Here is a 13,389-nt window from a genome sequence, read left to right on the forward strand (position 1 = left end):
GGGGAGTGACCAGAGTGCTGCTGGGAGCAGGGGAGGGGAGCGGCCAGAGTGCTCCCTGGGAGCAGGGGAGGGGAGTGACCAGAGTGCTCTCTGGGAGCAGGGGAGGGGAGCAGCCAGAGTGCTCCCTGGGAGCGGGGGAGGGGAGGGCCAGAGTGCTCCTGGGAGCAGGGGAGCCTGCATGCAGTGCACTGTGGGTGTTCTGTGCTGGAAGAGGCCTGATGCTCGGTCACCAACAGATAGACATCTGCCGTGAAGTGGGCTGACAGGACCGCTCAACAACGGGCTCACACACGGCAGTGACTGAGAAGTGCCGACCGGGCAGTGTCCCGTTTCCCATCAGGCAGTCGTGAGTTACAGCTCACCACCCGGATCTAACAGTAACACTGACAAGCTGTATGCGCTCTGTGCCTTCACGGCCTTGACCTGACATAATGATAGTGTTTAGAAAGGTTGTGAGGACTGGTGTTAAAAAGTTTTAAGACAATGGCTTGGAAAGAGCCACGTTTCTAAATAAGGAAAACCAGACGTCTAAAGCCGGTTATTTTGTTGCGCTACCAAGAAGGCACAAGGTTCGAACTCACAAGCTGCTCCTTAAGAGAAAGATGGATGGTCAGCCTCCTCCCCAGTGGTTTACAGACGCTGAAAACTGGCTGAAGGGTCAACCAGGAGTTGGGTCCCACGTCACAGCACATGTCAACCAACCAAGTGAATGAAAGTAGCCACCGACTCTATAAAATACATTTCTTGTTTATGGATGTAGAAACATGACGATGAATACAGACATGCATCTTGTGGGAGGTCTGCTGCTCACTTCACGTAGGGTCCAAGGAAGTGACTTCACAGTTCTAGAAGCAGGGGAAGCTCTGAAGGAACCGAAGAAGCCACAGATTTAGGTGTTCAGCTCTATGTAAGACAGAATTTAGCCAGGACCAAAGAAATGGAAAAATACTGTGTATAAAGATCATACAGAATTCACCCTTAAAAGTCTGTCCATGAGCAGCTAATATCCAAGAAGTATCATGATGTATGCAATTAACTTCCAAGTATTCAGAAAAGTTACCATTTTTAAAAATTTTAAAAATACACAGTGATAGGAGACAGACAAAATGACAACAATATGATACATTATTTTTAAACGCTTGTTATTGTTGGGTGTAGGAGATATGTCGACATTTCTGTGGATGTTGAAAATTCCAATGATAAAAAAATAGAGATCCTGACACACATTCTAAATTTAAAAGTACAACGAAAATTAGTCTCTCCCACCTTAAATAAATATTGAATATATTTTAGAAATAACTATTTTATATTCTCTCAACTGATGTATGTAAAACCAATCAACAGTTGAGATGCACAGAATTATCTCTGCATTAAACACAATTTCCTGAATTAAACAGGAAAGGCTTCTATCAAAGTAAGAAACACTGTAGCTTGAGTCAGTCTGACCGTCAACTCAGAGTGAAGGAACTCAGTTCTTGGCTTTTCCTTTTTTTACTGGAAGTTGACCTGTAGCTTCCAAATGCTTATTGATCAGCTCTTCTTGAACGGATGCTGAACATGGCTGATACTTGCAGTATTCCATTGTGTATTCTCCCTTCCCCTAGTTGTTGAGAGGAAATAAAAATAGCACTATGTTTCTTTGCAATTATCAAGTCAAGCCCTACAAAGGCAGGATCTCAAAATGTGATTATTTTGTACGGTGGTCTTTGAAAAGGTCCTAGAGGGAAATGGAAACATATGCTTACCTCTGTGCATGACCTGAGTTCAGTGGAATAGCCAAACATATCATTTAGAGGAACCTGAAAATAAACACAGCAGACATGTTAGCATTACTTGTTGAAAGAGATTTGAGAAAAATACAGAGACTTTTCTTCTTCAGACATTTTCCTTAGATTCAGATTCCTGCTAATTTGTGGTGGTTGTTGTTAGGTGCCATCAAGTCGAGTATGACTCACAGTGACCCTATGAACTAAAGATCTGAACTGTCTTCTGTCAGTCACTCTTCCCGACACACAGGAGCCCACTGCAACAGTCACTGTGTCAATCCACCTGGTTAAGGTCTTCCTCTCCTTCACCGACCCACCACCCTTCCCAGCATCATGTCCCTCTCTAAGGAATAGCACCTCCTAGCAACACGCCCAAGGTATGTGAGGCAAAGCCTCATCATTCTTGCCTCCAAAGAGCATTCCAGCTGCACCCTCTGCAAGACATACTGACTACTACTGGTTAAATAATTAAAAGCCAAAGAAAACATATTTTCATTTCTTAATCCAAGTGGAAAAAATAATTTGAAAATTTTATTTAGCATTTGTAACTAGAAACAAAATCTTTCCATTCACAGCTGACACAGCACTCCTCACCAGACAGTCAACCTTGTTCCTCCTCTCAGCCCTTCTCTGGCCTCCCTGAAAACACCAGGAAGACTTCCTTCTGTGAAAATGTTAACACCACTCTGTGGACACCTTAGCGCAAGTACCTACCTCCTTAGTGGCTCTAAGGAAAATGGAAAATACTTTCTTTCATGAGATTTGGGAGCTTTTGGATTAGTGCTTAGGAGTCATGCTGTAACTCAAAGGCAAGTGGTTCAAATCCACCAGCTACTCTCTTCCTGTGTGATTTCCTGCCTCTGAAAATCTGCTGGAAGGTCCGTCATGAGTCAGTTCTGACTCGACAGGATCTAACAACAACGTGAGGTATCAGTCAGGAAAAGGAAAGGCAAGAAAACTTACCTCAACAAATTAAACACTCAATCTCATTGCCACTCAATTGGAACTGACTCAGTGCTGACCCTCCAACAGTTTTCAGAGGCTGTAATTTGTAGCAGAGAAGCTGCCCATCTTTCTCCTATGGAGTAGCTGGTGGATTTGAACTACCTGCGTTTGTGTTGACAGCACAACTCCTTATCCCTTAGGCCACCAGAGCTTCCTTAAGATTTAAGTGAGGTAAAGGAAAGGCCAGAATCTCAACAAAGTAGAGAGAACAATTATATTATACACATAGAACTATAATAACATTTCATCTTAATAAAGGGGACACATTTATCATAAAAGACCTACATGGGGCAAAAAAAGACCAACATGAAATAAATCTTATTTATAGTTTTGCATTTAGCGCTCTAAAACAAAATTATTTAGCCAGTCAAACATATATAGCCACAAATAGCCAGGGAAATGCAGAAATGAGCTCTACAACTCCCAGAAACTAAAGCTCCCTCTGCTTTCCTTGGGTGGTAGTGACAGCTCCGCAGCGAGGAGCCCACTCACCTCGGCGTACAGCGTGAAGTAGTCCTCAATGCCGTCCTGCCCTGTGATCACCCCCCGGCGCCGGTTAATGCCGGCAATCACCGCTCCCTGGAACTGACACGGGGCTACAACTTCCACAGACATAATAGGCTCAATAATACATAAGGTTCCATTTGCCAGGGCTGGGTGAAAACAAACAAAAAAGTAAATTACTTTACTTAGCTCTCTGAAACAAACTGGAGGATTAGTCTGTTCAGATATGTCAAAGGAAAATGGTACTATCCCAGAGGTGCCTCATACACACACACAATGGAAACGGGCAAACGGTGGATCTAGACTCATTTTTCTAATAGCAGCGACAGTCAACCTTCTAAATGCAAATTCTAATAAACACACTTAATGCTAATTTTGAATTTTAACATTAATTATAGAGAATACTAAGAGAGATCTTAAGACAACATTGATTAAGTCCTATACCACTTTAATGATTCAGTTGTGGGTTCTTTAGTCTTCAGAGGTAAGGAAACTGTTAAATCTCTGAGCAGGCAGGGTAAACCCATCTTTTCCTTTCAGCCCCTGCCAGACAATTATTCTTGAATGCAGGAAAATCACTTTTATCTTCAGAGGCATGAGGGCTGTAAGGACAATCTTCACATTCTTGGAGGTAACACGCCATCCTTGAAATGTGTCTTTCCTTCTGCAGGCCGAACACTATCTGGCTGCAAATTAGAAGACCAAGTTTCTTGTTTCTGCTCTGTCTCTAACAAGGCTAAATGCTGCCGGTCCAGAACTCACGTTCCTGCGCTGAGAAAGTCAACTGGAGGTTGTGGGTGTTGTTGTTCGGTGCCCCCTCACAGCAGCCCACACGCAGGAGCAGGCAGTGCAGCGACAGACGCTGTGTCGGTCCAGCTTGTGGAGTGCCCCGCTTTGGCAGGCGTGATGTCCTTGTCAAGGACTGAGCTCTCCTGTAACAACGCCCAACGTACAGGAGACAAAGCCTGTGCTCCTCACTTCAAGAAATATCCTGGCTGCACTCGTCCCGGGTTTGCTCCTTCCTGGCAGTTCACGGATTAGTCAATAGCCCTCGGCAGCACCATAAAGCAAATGTGTCAATTCTTCAGTCTTCCCAAGTCACTGTCCAGCTCATATATAAATATGGAGATCATTAAAAAGAATATGGTTTGGGTCAAGCAAAACTTAGTCTTAAAGATGAGCAGTTTTGCTTTTTAATACTTTAAAGCTTTACAGCAGATTTGTCCAATGCAAGAAATATCTCTGGACTTCTTGACTGACCATGGACACTGACAATGGATCCAAGTGACACGAAACCCTTGGCACTTCTGCACTTACATGATGTTGCTTAGTGGAGAATATGTGAGAATCTGATGTGTGAGCTATACTATAGATGCTCTACTGTATATATTGTACTGTACTATACTATACTATACTATACTATACTATACTATACTATACTATACACAGGTGAATCCTGTAAATGTTGATCTTTACCAGTGCCTCAAGTCCTCTGCTTTCAGCAAGATTGTTTCACCTGCATCTCAAACTGTTTGTCTTCTTCCAATCGTGATGGGGAGTTCCACATATAGTCCAGCGCCTCCAATTATCTGGTCAGCATACAAGCTGAATTGATATGGGGGAAGGACACAATCCTAATGCATCCTAATGCGCTCCCTTTCTAATTTTAAGCCTCAAATGACTACTTTTTGGTCTGCAGAGAGGTTCTTCACAATGTCATCCAAAATTTCTTAGATCCTCATAGCTAAATATTTTTGTGTAGTTAATGAAAGACACTTGACTGTCTGATTTAAACTGGTCAACAATAACACTGTGTGGTTCACTAATATCTAACAAGAGAAGTGGCTGAACAAAATGTAGCTAAAGAATCAGCATAAAACAATTGGTAATTTGTTAAGGTTTATTAAAGTAGGAAACAGCAAGCAGGTCAAGATGTAAGTGTTTTATCTGAGTCATCTCATCTTTGTGATTTCATCTCACTGTTTCCTATTAAACACAATCTTCCCATCATGACAACATTTCCAGAGCAGAGATTTCAACTGCATATTTAACAGAGAGCTGGTCTAAAGAAAATGAAGAATTCTGTCTCCTTGTCACAACCGAGAAATTAAAATACAAATTGCTATTTGCCTCTAATCAGTTGAATAAAAATAACAAAATAATGAATTAGTAACCTGATAAAGAAAAGACTTCCTTCTGCAAGCTGTGCCTTTGACTCATCACAGACACAAAGGAAGAAGAACAATATAACAATATGAAGTCCAAAATTAATACAGAATCAGTGAAATCCTGATTTTAGAATGTTCTGGATAAGATTAATTTTGTTTCCATTTTCATGTTTTTCAAGGAAAACCTTTCTGAAATGTTATATGAACTATAATTCTATTGTGGTAAGTAAAGACATTTATGGGCTTTCTTAATCAATTACCACAGAACAAATATGGACAAGATGAGAAAAAATGAATTGTCTGATTTAAAGACAGACACAACTCTGAAGTTCCTCTGTTGAAAACCCTCATGTCAAAAATTGCCGTGTGTTGTCATTTACCTTTCTCTCCTAAAAGCAAGTAACTAAAGCCTAATTACTTAGGGTTCTGACTCATTATAGGGTTTACTGTGTGTAAAGGTTGACAATTTTAACAGTTTAGTATTATGAATAAGCATATTCTTCAAAATGCCTACAGCCTACAATATCATAAATAAAAAAGAACTTAGAAAGCAATGCGTTTCCTGGGACTGAGTAAGTCACAAAATACCATGATTGGAGCTACTGTGTCTTTGCTGCCAGGTGGACAGCAGGCGTGGTGCTCTGGGCGGACAAGACAAGCTAAGCACAAGGTTCCCACGGACACACATTGTGACTGGACACACTGTACCTTGTTTAAGGGCACCTTCTCCAGCTCGGATGAAAGAGATCTCATTGGAATCAACCATGTGATGGGCTCCATCTTGCAGGACAAACCGGAGCCCAGAGAGCTTGTGACCAGAAAGAGGGCCTTTCTCACAGGCATTCAAAAACCCCTGGGGAGAGAGACAACTTCTGGAGTGAGTGGACTTCACCCGCAGGTGCTTTCCCAAGAACCAACAAACAGGACTGCTCACAAGTGGAATGTTTCTATATATGCTACCTCTCATCCCTCAACTGGAGTTTATTAAAAGCGAAGAAACTTTACTATTTAAATTGTTTCTCTGTAGCAACCTCTTAAAAGCCATTACTTAAAGGTCTAAGGTCAAATGAGTTGCAGAGAGTGCTAAAAATCACTTTCCCATAGTTTCACATTCAGGAATTACTTACCTCTTAGACATTCTAAGTGATGACATGATCTTGATTTTATAATAAAATAGCAGAAAAAGAGCAAAACTATGGAACTTCTTAAAGAAAATCTCCATGAAAATTAGCATTTATTCAACTGATAACTACTATCTACCAATAGCTGCTCTGCCTCATTCCCAGCTTATATTATCATTTTAGTATTATCCACTACCAGTAACTAGAATGAAAAGAATTTGTTTTCCAAATACAATTCGCTCTTTTTTTAACACTTCATTGCGGTATAATTATGTACAATAAAGTGTACATCTTTAAAGAGAACAAGTTGATAATTCTGCAATTATCATTCATCCAGTCCCTTTAACTGCTTTACTTTATCTATACATAATAAAATTTCAAGAGTAAGGATTTATAGAGCCCCTGTAACTGAAGTCAGGTTTTCCTGGGAAGAGTTATCACATTGCTTTAGACAAAGAACAAAATATTTCTGACATTTCAATGTCATAAATACCTGTGACAGATACATGCTGAAAAATATCCAAGCTCTTTATTAATCTTAAAGAAGAAATTTACAAGTGTGTGAATGATAAAAAAATGCCTTGAAAGAAATAGATTATAAAAAATAGTACTTGGACAAGAACAAACTGGGAGGAGGGTAGAGAGAATAGTGCAACAATGAATGAATGGAAACCCAAAATCTCTGTAAATGTTTATGAAAATTAATAAAATATAGAAAAAAAAAAAGGAAGACTAAAGAGGAAAAAAAAAAATAAATAAAAAATAGCACTGCCACTGGAACCAAAATAAAAGAACAACCTGTCAATAACAATTTATGAGTGAAAAGGTTAATAAAAAAATAAAGCAAGCTCCATCTCTGTAAATAGACACTTGCCTTTAAACTATCTGCCCCTAAAGCGACCACTGAGCCCTTCCATGTTCAAAGCATGTCACCGTTGTTAACACAATCCTATCCAATACTCAGAACTGCAGAGGTTGGTTTATCTGATTATCAGTTTACAAATGAAGAAACTGGTTCTGAAAACTGGTCAAAGACTCTAACAGTCAGCAGCAGAGACAGAGCGAGGTGCCACCAGAACAGCTCACACAACACTGTTATACATCAAAAGTGGCTACTGTGAATTTTAATTGCTGATTAAGTTGATGGAGTAGTCGCAACAACAGCTACAAAAATATTTCTATGATTAAGAAGTCAGATGACTTCCCATTACTGTCATTGCATATCCTATCCTTAAGGTTTTTTATTTAATCAAGGTTTTAAATCAAACAGAAAAGCCTAAAAACTAGATAAAGCAGCAGTAGTTTTGCCACTAAACTAAAGCGCGGATGACAGTGCACAGAAGCAGCAGGAACTTGACTACTGTTTTGACACACCAGGAAGGCTTTTTGGCTGTCCGCTTACCTTTTCCACAGCAGGGACAAATTGCTTTGGGACATTTGACCCGAAGGTTTCATCTAAGAATTCCAACTTAGTGTAGTTTTCTGAGTCCAGAGGCTCCAACACACCAATCACTTTCCCAAACTGGCCTGCACCGCCCGACTGTTTTTTATGTGTAAACTCAAACCTGGAAATGACCAGGGGAAAGAGGAAAAATACATCATGATGTAATTAAGAATATGAAATAATGTCTACTCATTTAAATCTCCTACGAGGGACATGTTGCTAGGCGAGGTTTTTCCTTAGAAAAGGGACATGATGCTAGAAAAAGTGGTGTGGAAGTGAAAGGAAGGAAGGCCCCCAACAAGATAGCCTGACACAGTGACTGCAGCAATGGGCTCCAATGTGTCAGAGCCGATGAGGACAGCGCAGGAGTCAAGTCTGTTGCTCACAGGGTTGCTGTGAGTTGTACTCAACTGAAGGGCACATCACAACAGCAGAATTCCAAAGAATTTTCCCACTTCTGCTGGAATGCTTCTCTTCACTAGCAAGCAGGGTTCTCACCTCAAATCACTGTAACCAGGAACCGAAGTTGTGAGTTAACCGATTGAGCCTGTAGCTCTTTTATTTGACAAGATAGGCCTCATAAACTGGCTCAATACAAGAAAAGAGTTTCAGATGGGATTATCCCACCAGAAAATGATTAGCTGCAAAATGACAGGGAACAATGTTAAGTAGAGGGAGCTCTGCTGGCCTAGTGGTAACGCGTTACACTGTAAACTCAAATGGGCACTCTGAATACACCAGCTGCTCTGGGGGGGGATGGGAGAGCTCCTCCTGTTCGTTTTACAGGCCCTAAAACCCTGCTGGAAGGTCAGCTACAAGTTGGCTTAGACTCAAAGGCACATAACAGGAATCGTAGGCAAGTATTTAGATGAACTCACTGTTGTCCAGTCTATTTTCATAGAGACCTTCTAGGACAGAGCAGAACTGAGCAAGGCATAATGTTCAGACTGTCAACTTGCTCTCCCACAGAGCAGCTGGTAGGTTTGAACTGGCGACCTTTCAAGTTACAGTCTAGGGCTTTAACAACTGTACTAACAAGCCCCAAATCACTCATCTAGAGACTGTCATCTATATACAAACACTACTCACGGTTTACTTCAAATCACTAATGGCAATATAAACAGGAAATCATTATATTTACATACACAAACACAGGTTAGTATTCCAAGGAGAAAAACAGTACTTTAGTGCATTTCTTCCTTAAACTGAAACTTTGCTCAACACAGTTAGGTCTAAGAGGCCAGCTGCTTTTAAAATTATCTGCAGATCACTGCAGGTAAATGCACATTAATGAGTGTGTTCTTGTGGACAGATCAGAGCAGCTGGGAAGGAGCATCAGTAAGATGCCATGAGAGAGATGACTAAAGGCCTTCAGATAATACATCAGTGGTCAAGAACTTCAGGGTCGGCCAGGCAGCATTTTGTGGAGAGAGTTTTCCTGGGAGAAAAGCCCCACCTATCAGAACCATGAGGGGGGCAAATAGCAATCACCAGAGATTCCAGAACTAATCCTCAAACTGTGGTCCACAAACACATTCTCAGACAATGTAAGTTTTTTCTTCAATTTGACAATAACATTTGTGCAAACACACCCTAGATAGAACTGTGTTAGGCATACAGCAGTCACCAAGCACAGAGATCTGAATTAAACGAAACTAGTCCTGTGCTCACAGTAGCCACATAAGGAAAGTAAGTGGCTGCTGCAGCAGGCAGTGCAGAGTACTTGAATTTTACACCAAGTTCTTCTGGGGACAACACTGCTTTTCTGGAGAATCCATCCACAGACCAGTGACTCGAGGCAGTTTTAGGGCTGTTTCTGAATTTATAATTAAATGGGTGTCAAATAATTGAACACTCATATCAAAAAGCAAAGAAGATTTGAAGCACTTATTGCAAAAGATTCAAGGCTGCAGCCTTCAATGTGGATTAAATCTGAAAATCAAAAAAACAAAAATCCTCACCACTGGACCAACAGTCAACATCACAACAGAGAGAAAAGCCTGAAGTTGTCAACTATTTCATTTCACTTGGATCCACAATCAACACCCATGATGCCAGTAGTTAAGAAATAAAAGACGTGCGGAGACGGGATAATCTGCTGTTCATGACCTCTCCAAAGCACTAGAGAACAAGACTGTCAGTTTAAAGACCAAGGTATGCCTGATCCAAGCCATGGTACTCGGCTTCAACTGTTTCCCAAGCATGTGAATGTGTGCTAATAAATAAGGATAACAGAGGAATCAATGCCTTTGCATTGTGCTGTTGGGGAAGAGTATCGAATACCCCATGGAATGCCTAAAGAACACATAAGTCTGTCTTTGTGGAAATGCAACCAAGATGGTCTTTAAAGGCAGGGGTGGTGAAACTGTGTCTCAAATATTTTAGACATTTTGTAGGGAGAAGTCAGTCCTTGGAAGAAGGTGCCTAGTGTTAAGGAGCTGCACTGCAATCCTAAAAACACACAGTTTGAATCCACCAGCTGCTCCACGGCAGAAGGTTTGGCCAACTCCATCTGTGTGATATGCTGCCTTTGAAAACCTGCTGGAGGGTTAGCTATGGGTCAGTTTCACTTACCGGCAAACAACAAGTGGGTGAGGGTGAGGTTCAGAGAAAGAGAGGAAGACCCTCAACAAGATGGACTGACACAGTGAAACAACAGGGCTCAAACACCTCAAACATATCAGATTGTGAGGACAGAGCAGGAGGCAGCAAGGTTCAGACCTGATGTCCACAGGGCCGCTAGGATGGGCTTGTTGTTATGTGCCGTCGAGTCGCCTACAACTCATAGCGACCCTATGTACCACAGCCCTAAACTCTGCTCTATCTCTTGCCAATCTTATTGTCTCTGGCACGCCCATTCCCATTACCCCAGGGACTGAATCAATTCCTCTCCTGCGCTGTCCCTCCACCCTCCCAAGCACAACATCCCTCTCCAAGGAGTGATCCCGCCTTGCAACATGTCCAAAGTATGTCAGATGGAGCTTCAGAATCCTTGCCTCCAAGGAGCAGCCTGGCTTCACCCATTCCCAGATGAACTTGTCTGTTCTCCTAGCATCCATGGTATATTCAATACTCTTCTCCAGCACCAAAGCTCAAAGGCATCAACTCTCCTTCTATCATTCCTAGTCACTGCCTAGCTCTCTGATACATAGCAAGTGACTGCAAAGACCACAGCCTGGATTGGGTGCACCTTAGTCTCCAGACTGATATCGTTGCTCTTCAGTACTTTGGAGAGTCTCTAACCGCAGACTTTCCCATTGCAATACGTCTTTTAATTTCCTGGCTGCTGGTACCAAGAGTGTTGACTGTAGAGCCGAGCAAACTAAAGCTGTCAATAATCTCAATCTCTTCATCATCCATCACAATGCTGCCAATCGGCCCAATGGTGAGAATCTTTGTTTTCTTGATGTTGAGCCTCAATCCATATTGATGCGCTTACTGGTAAGAAAATGCACTGCCAATCCAAAGGTATGTGATTCAAATCCACCAGCTGCTCTGCAGGAGGAAGATGGGCAATCTCCTCCCATGTGATTTACTGTCTCTAAAAACCTGAGTGTCACTACAGGCCGGTTCTGACTGGATGGTACACAGCAACAGGGTTGGCAGGAATTAGAGTTGATTCAAAAGCATAAGGTACCATGTCTGTGCTAAACACTTTAGACGGGCAATCTCCTGTGTAGTTTACAGACTCAGAAACCCAATGGAGGAAAGACCTTAAGTCAGATGTCATGAGAAGATGCTAAAAAAAGACTCTGCAAGAGTTTGAATAGAGCAGAGGCAGAAGAATAAAAGCACCACTTGCAGGCAGCCACAGATAATGAAGGTAAAATAATAATGAAGGCCATGGAACGCAGCAATTTAGTTTTGGCAAGACATCATTTATCACAGTAAAACTAATATTTACTACAACTGTGTTAGTTTTGTTGTTTATATACAATGTTTTTCCTTCAAGTTCCTATTAAATCACAATTCATAGGTGTTTTTACTTTATGTTTACTTAAAAAACCAAACTCCTCAGTGTTATATCATTTCCAACTCCAGTTGCCACCAATACGTGCGGAGGAGAGCAGCAGTGTGTGGTGTTTCCAAAGCTGGGAACTTCTGGAAGCAGACTAGCAACATCTTTCTCCAGGAGAGCAGCTAGCAGGTTCAAACTACTAACCTTTCTGTTAGCAGCCTAGTGCTTTAACAACTGTGCCGTCAGTGTGGTATTAGTTGGACTATGAACAAGAGATCTGAGCAGTGCCCTACGTGCTGTCATCCCAACAATCTACGAATACACTCAGACCCACTGTTACAGTCACTGTGTCAGTCTATCTTGTTGAGGGTCTTCCTCTCACCCTGGACCTCTACCTTTCGTAATGTGCATGATAGCTTTTCCAAAGTCTGCTCCTCTTGACAACATGCCCAAAGTATATGAGATGAAGTTTCATCATCATTGCCTCTACGGAGACACGCAGTTGCATTTGCTCCAAGATAGATTTGTTGGTTCTCCTAGCAGTCCACGGGATATTCTATACTCCTTGCCAACACTACATCTCAAAATCATCAATTTTAACACACCTCCTCTTTCGCACTTTAAGAAGTTCTTGATAGCAGATTTCCTCAATGCAACATGTCTTTATTATTGCAGCTAAACACTCATATTATTCAAGTTTCAGGTTACCAAACTTACTAACCATTTAGAAATCATTAACCATTTAGAACCTGGAAGCAAGGATTCTGAAGCCGGGTCTCACATACGTTAGGCCAGGAGGGACCAGTCCTTGAAGAAGGACATCATTTTGGGAAGGGTGGAGAAAGAGAACAGGGGAGGAAGACCCCAGATCGGATGGACTGACACAGTAGCTTGAGAAATGGGGGCAGATGGTGAAGCTGGCTCAGAACAGGGCAGGATTCAGAGCTACTGTGTACAGGGTTGCTATGGGTCAAGGTCAACTAGAGGCACATAACCACCACACTTGTAGGACAGTGAAGAATTGCCTTAGAATTTCCAAGAGGGTAAATCTGTACTGGAGCTGCCTGCCTCATCATCTTCTCATTCATTAGCTAGTGGGTTCGACCCACCCACCTTTTCACATCTGAATTCTCTTACCATTGCAGAGATTAATTAAACGCAATCTTGGCTTCCTGATGGAGGTCCAAGCCAAAAAAGAGTCTAAGTTACAGTTTCTTTAAGAGGACACCAAAAGGTAACTAAAGCATGAAAATGCACTGCTTATGCAAAGTTGCCCTGCTTTTCAGCAGCTTTGAAAACTTCTGCTTGGGTTAGAAGCTATTTCAGTGTAATGCTTCGAGTAAATTCACCTGTTAAATATGTTTACTGGAAGCAGGAGTTGCATCCACTTCCTAAACAATATGCCTCCAGAAAGTCTATGAAC

The 13,389-nt window shown here is 41.7% G+C and overlaps 1 protein-coding gene across 1 annotated transcript in view; it reads right to left on the reverse strand.

The window, feature by feature from the left end:
* Nucleotides 1-1,408: 1,408 nt before the first annotated feature.
* The window catches only part of GFM1 (G elongation factor, mitochondrial 1), a 62,829-nt gene continuing 50,848 nt past the window's right edge, over nucleotides 1,409-13,389 (reverse strand). The window contains exons 14-18 of the mRNA XM_006887645.1: nucleotides 7,967-8,129; nucleotides 6,152-6,296; nucleotides 3,264-3,424; nucleotides 1,746-1,799; nucleotides 1,409-1,600 (exon numbers count right to left, since the gene is read on the reverse strand). Of these exons, the coding sequence (XP_006887707.1) occupies nucleotides 1,469-1,600; nucleotides 1,746-1,799; nucleotides 3,264-3,424; nucleotides 6,152-6,296; nucleotides 7,967-8,129 (655 nt within the window). The 3' untranslated portion in view covers nucleotides 1,409-1,468. The remainder of the gene's footprint in view (nucleotides 1,601-1,745; nucleotides 1,800-3,263; nucleotides 3,425-6,151; nucleotides 6,297-7,966; nucleotides 8,130-13,389) is intronic.

Source organism: Elephantulus edwardii, unplaced genomic scaffold (genome assembly GCF_000299155.1).
Source record: "Elephantulus edwardii isolate Elephantulus edwardi_28Jun2011 unplaced genomic scaffold, EleEdw1.0 scaffold00060, whole genome shotgun sequence".
NCBI lineage: Eukaryota > Metazoa > Chordata > Mammalia > Macroscelidea > Macroscelididae > Elephantulus > Elephantulus edwardii.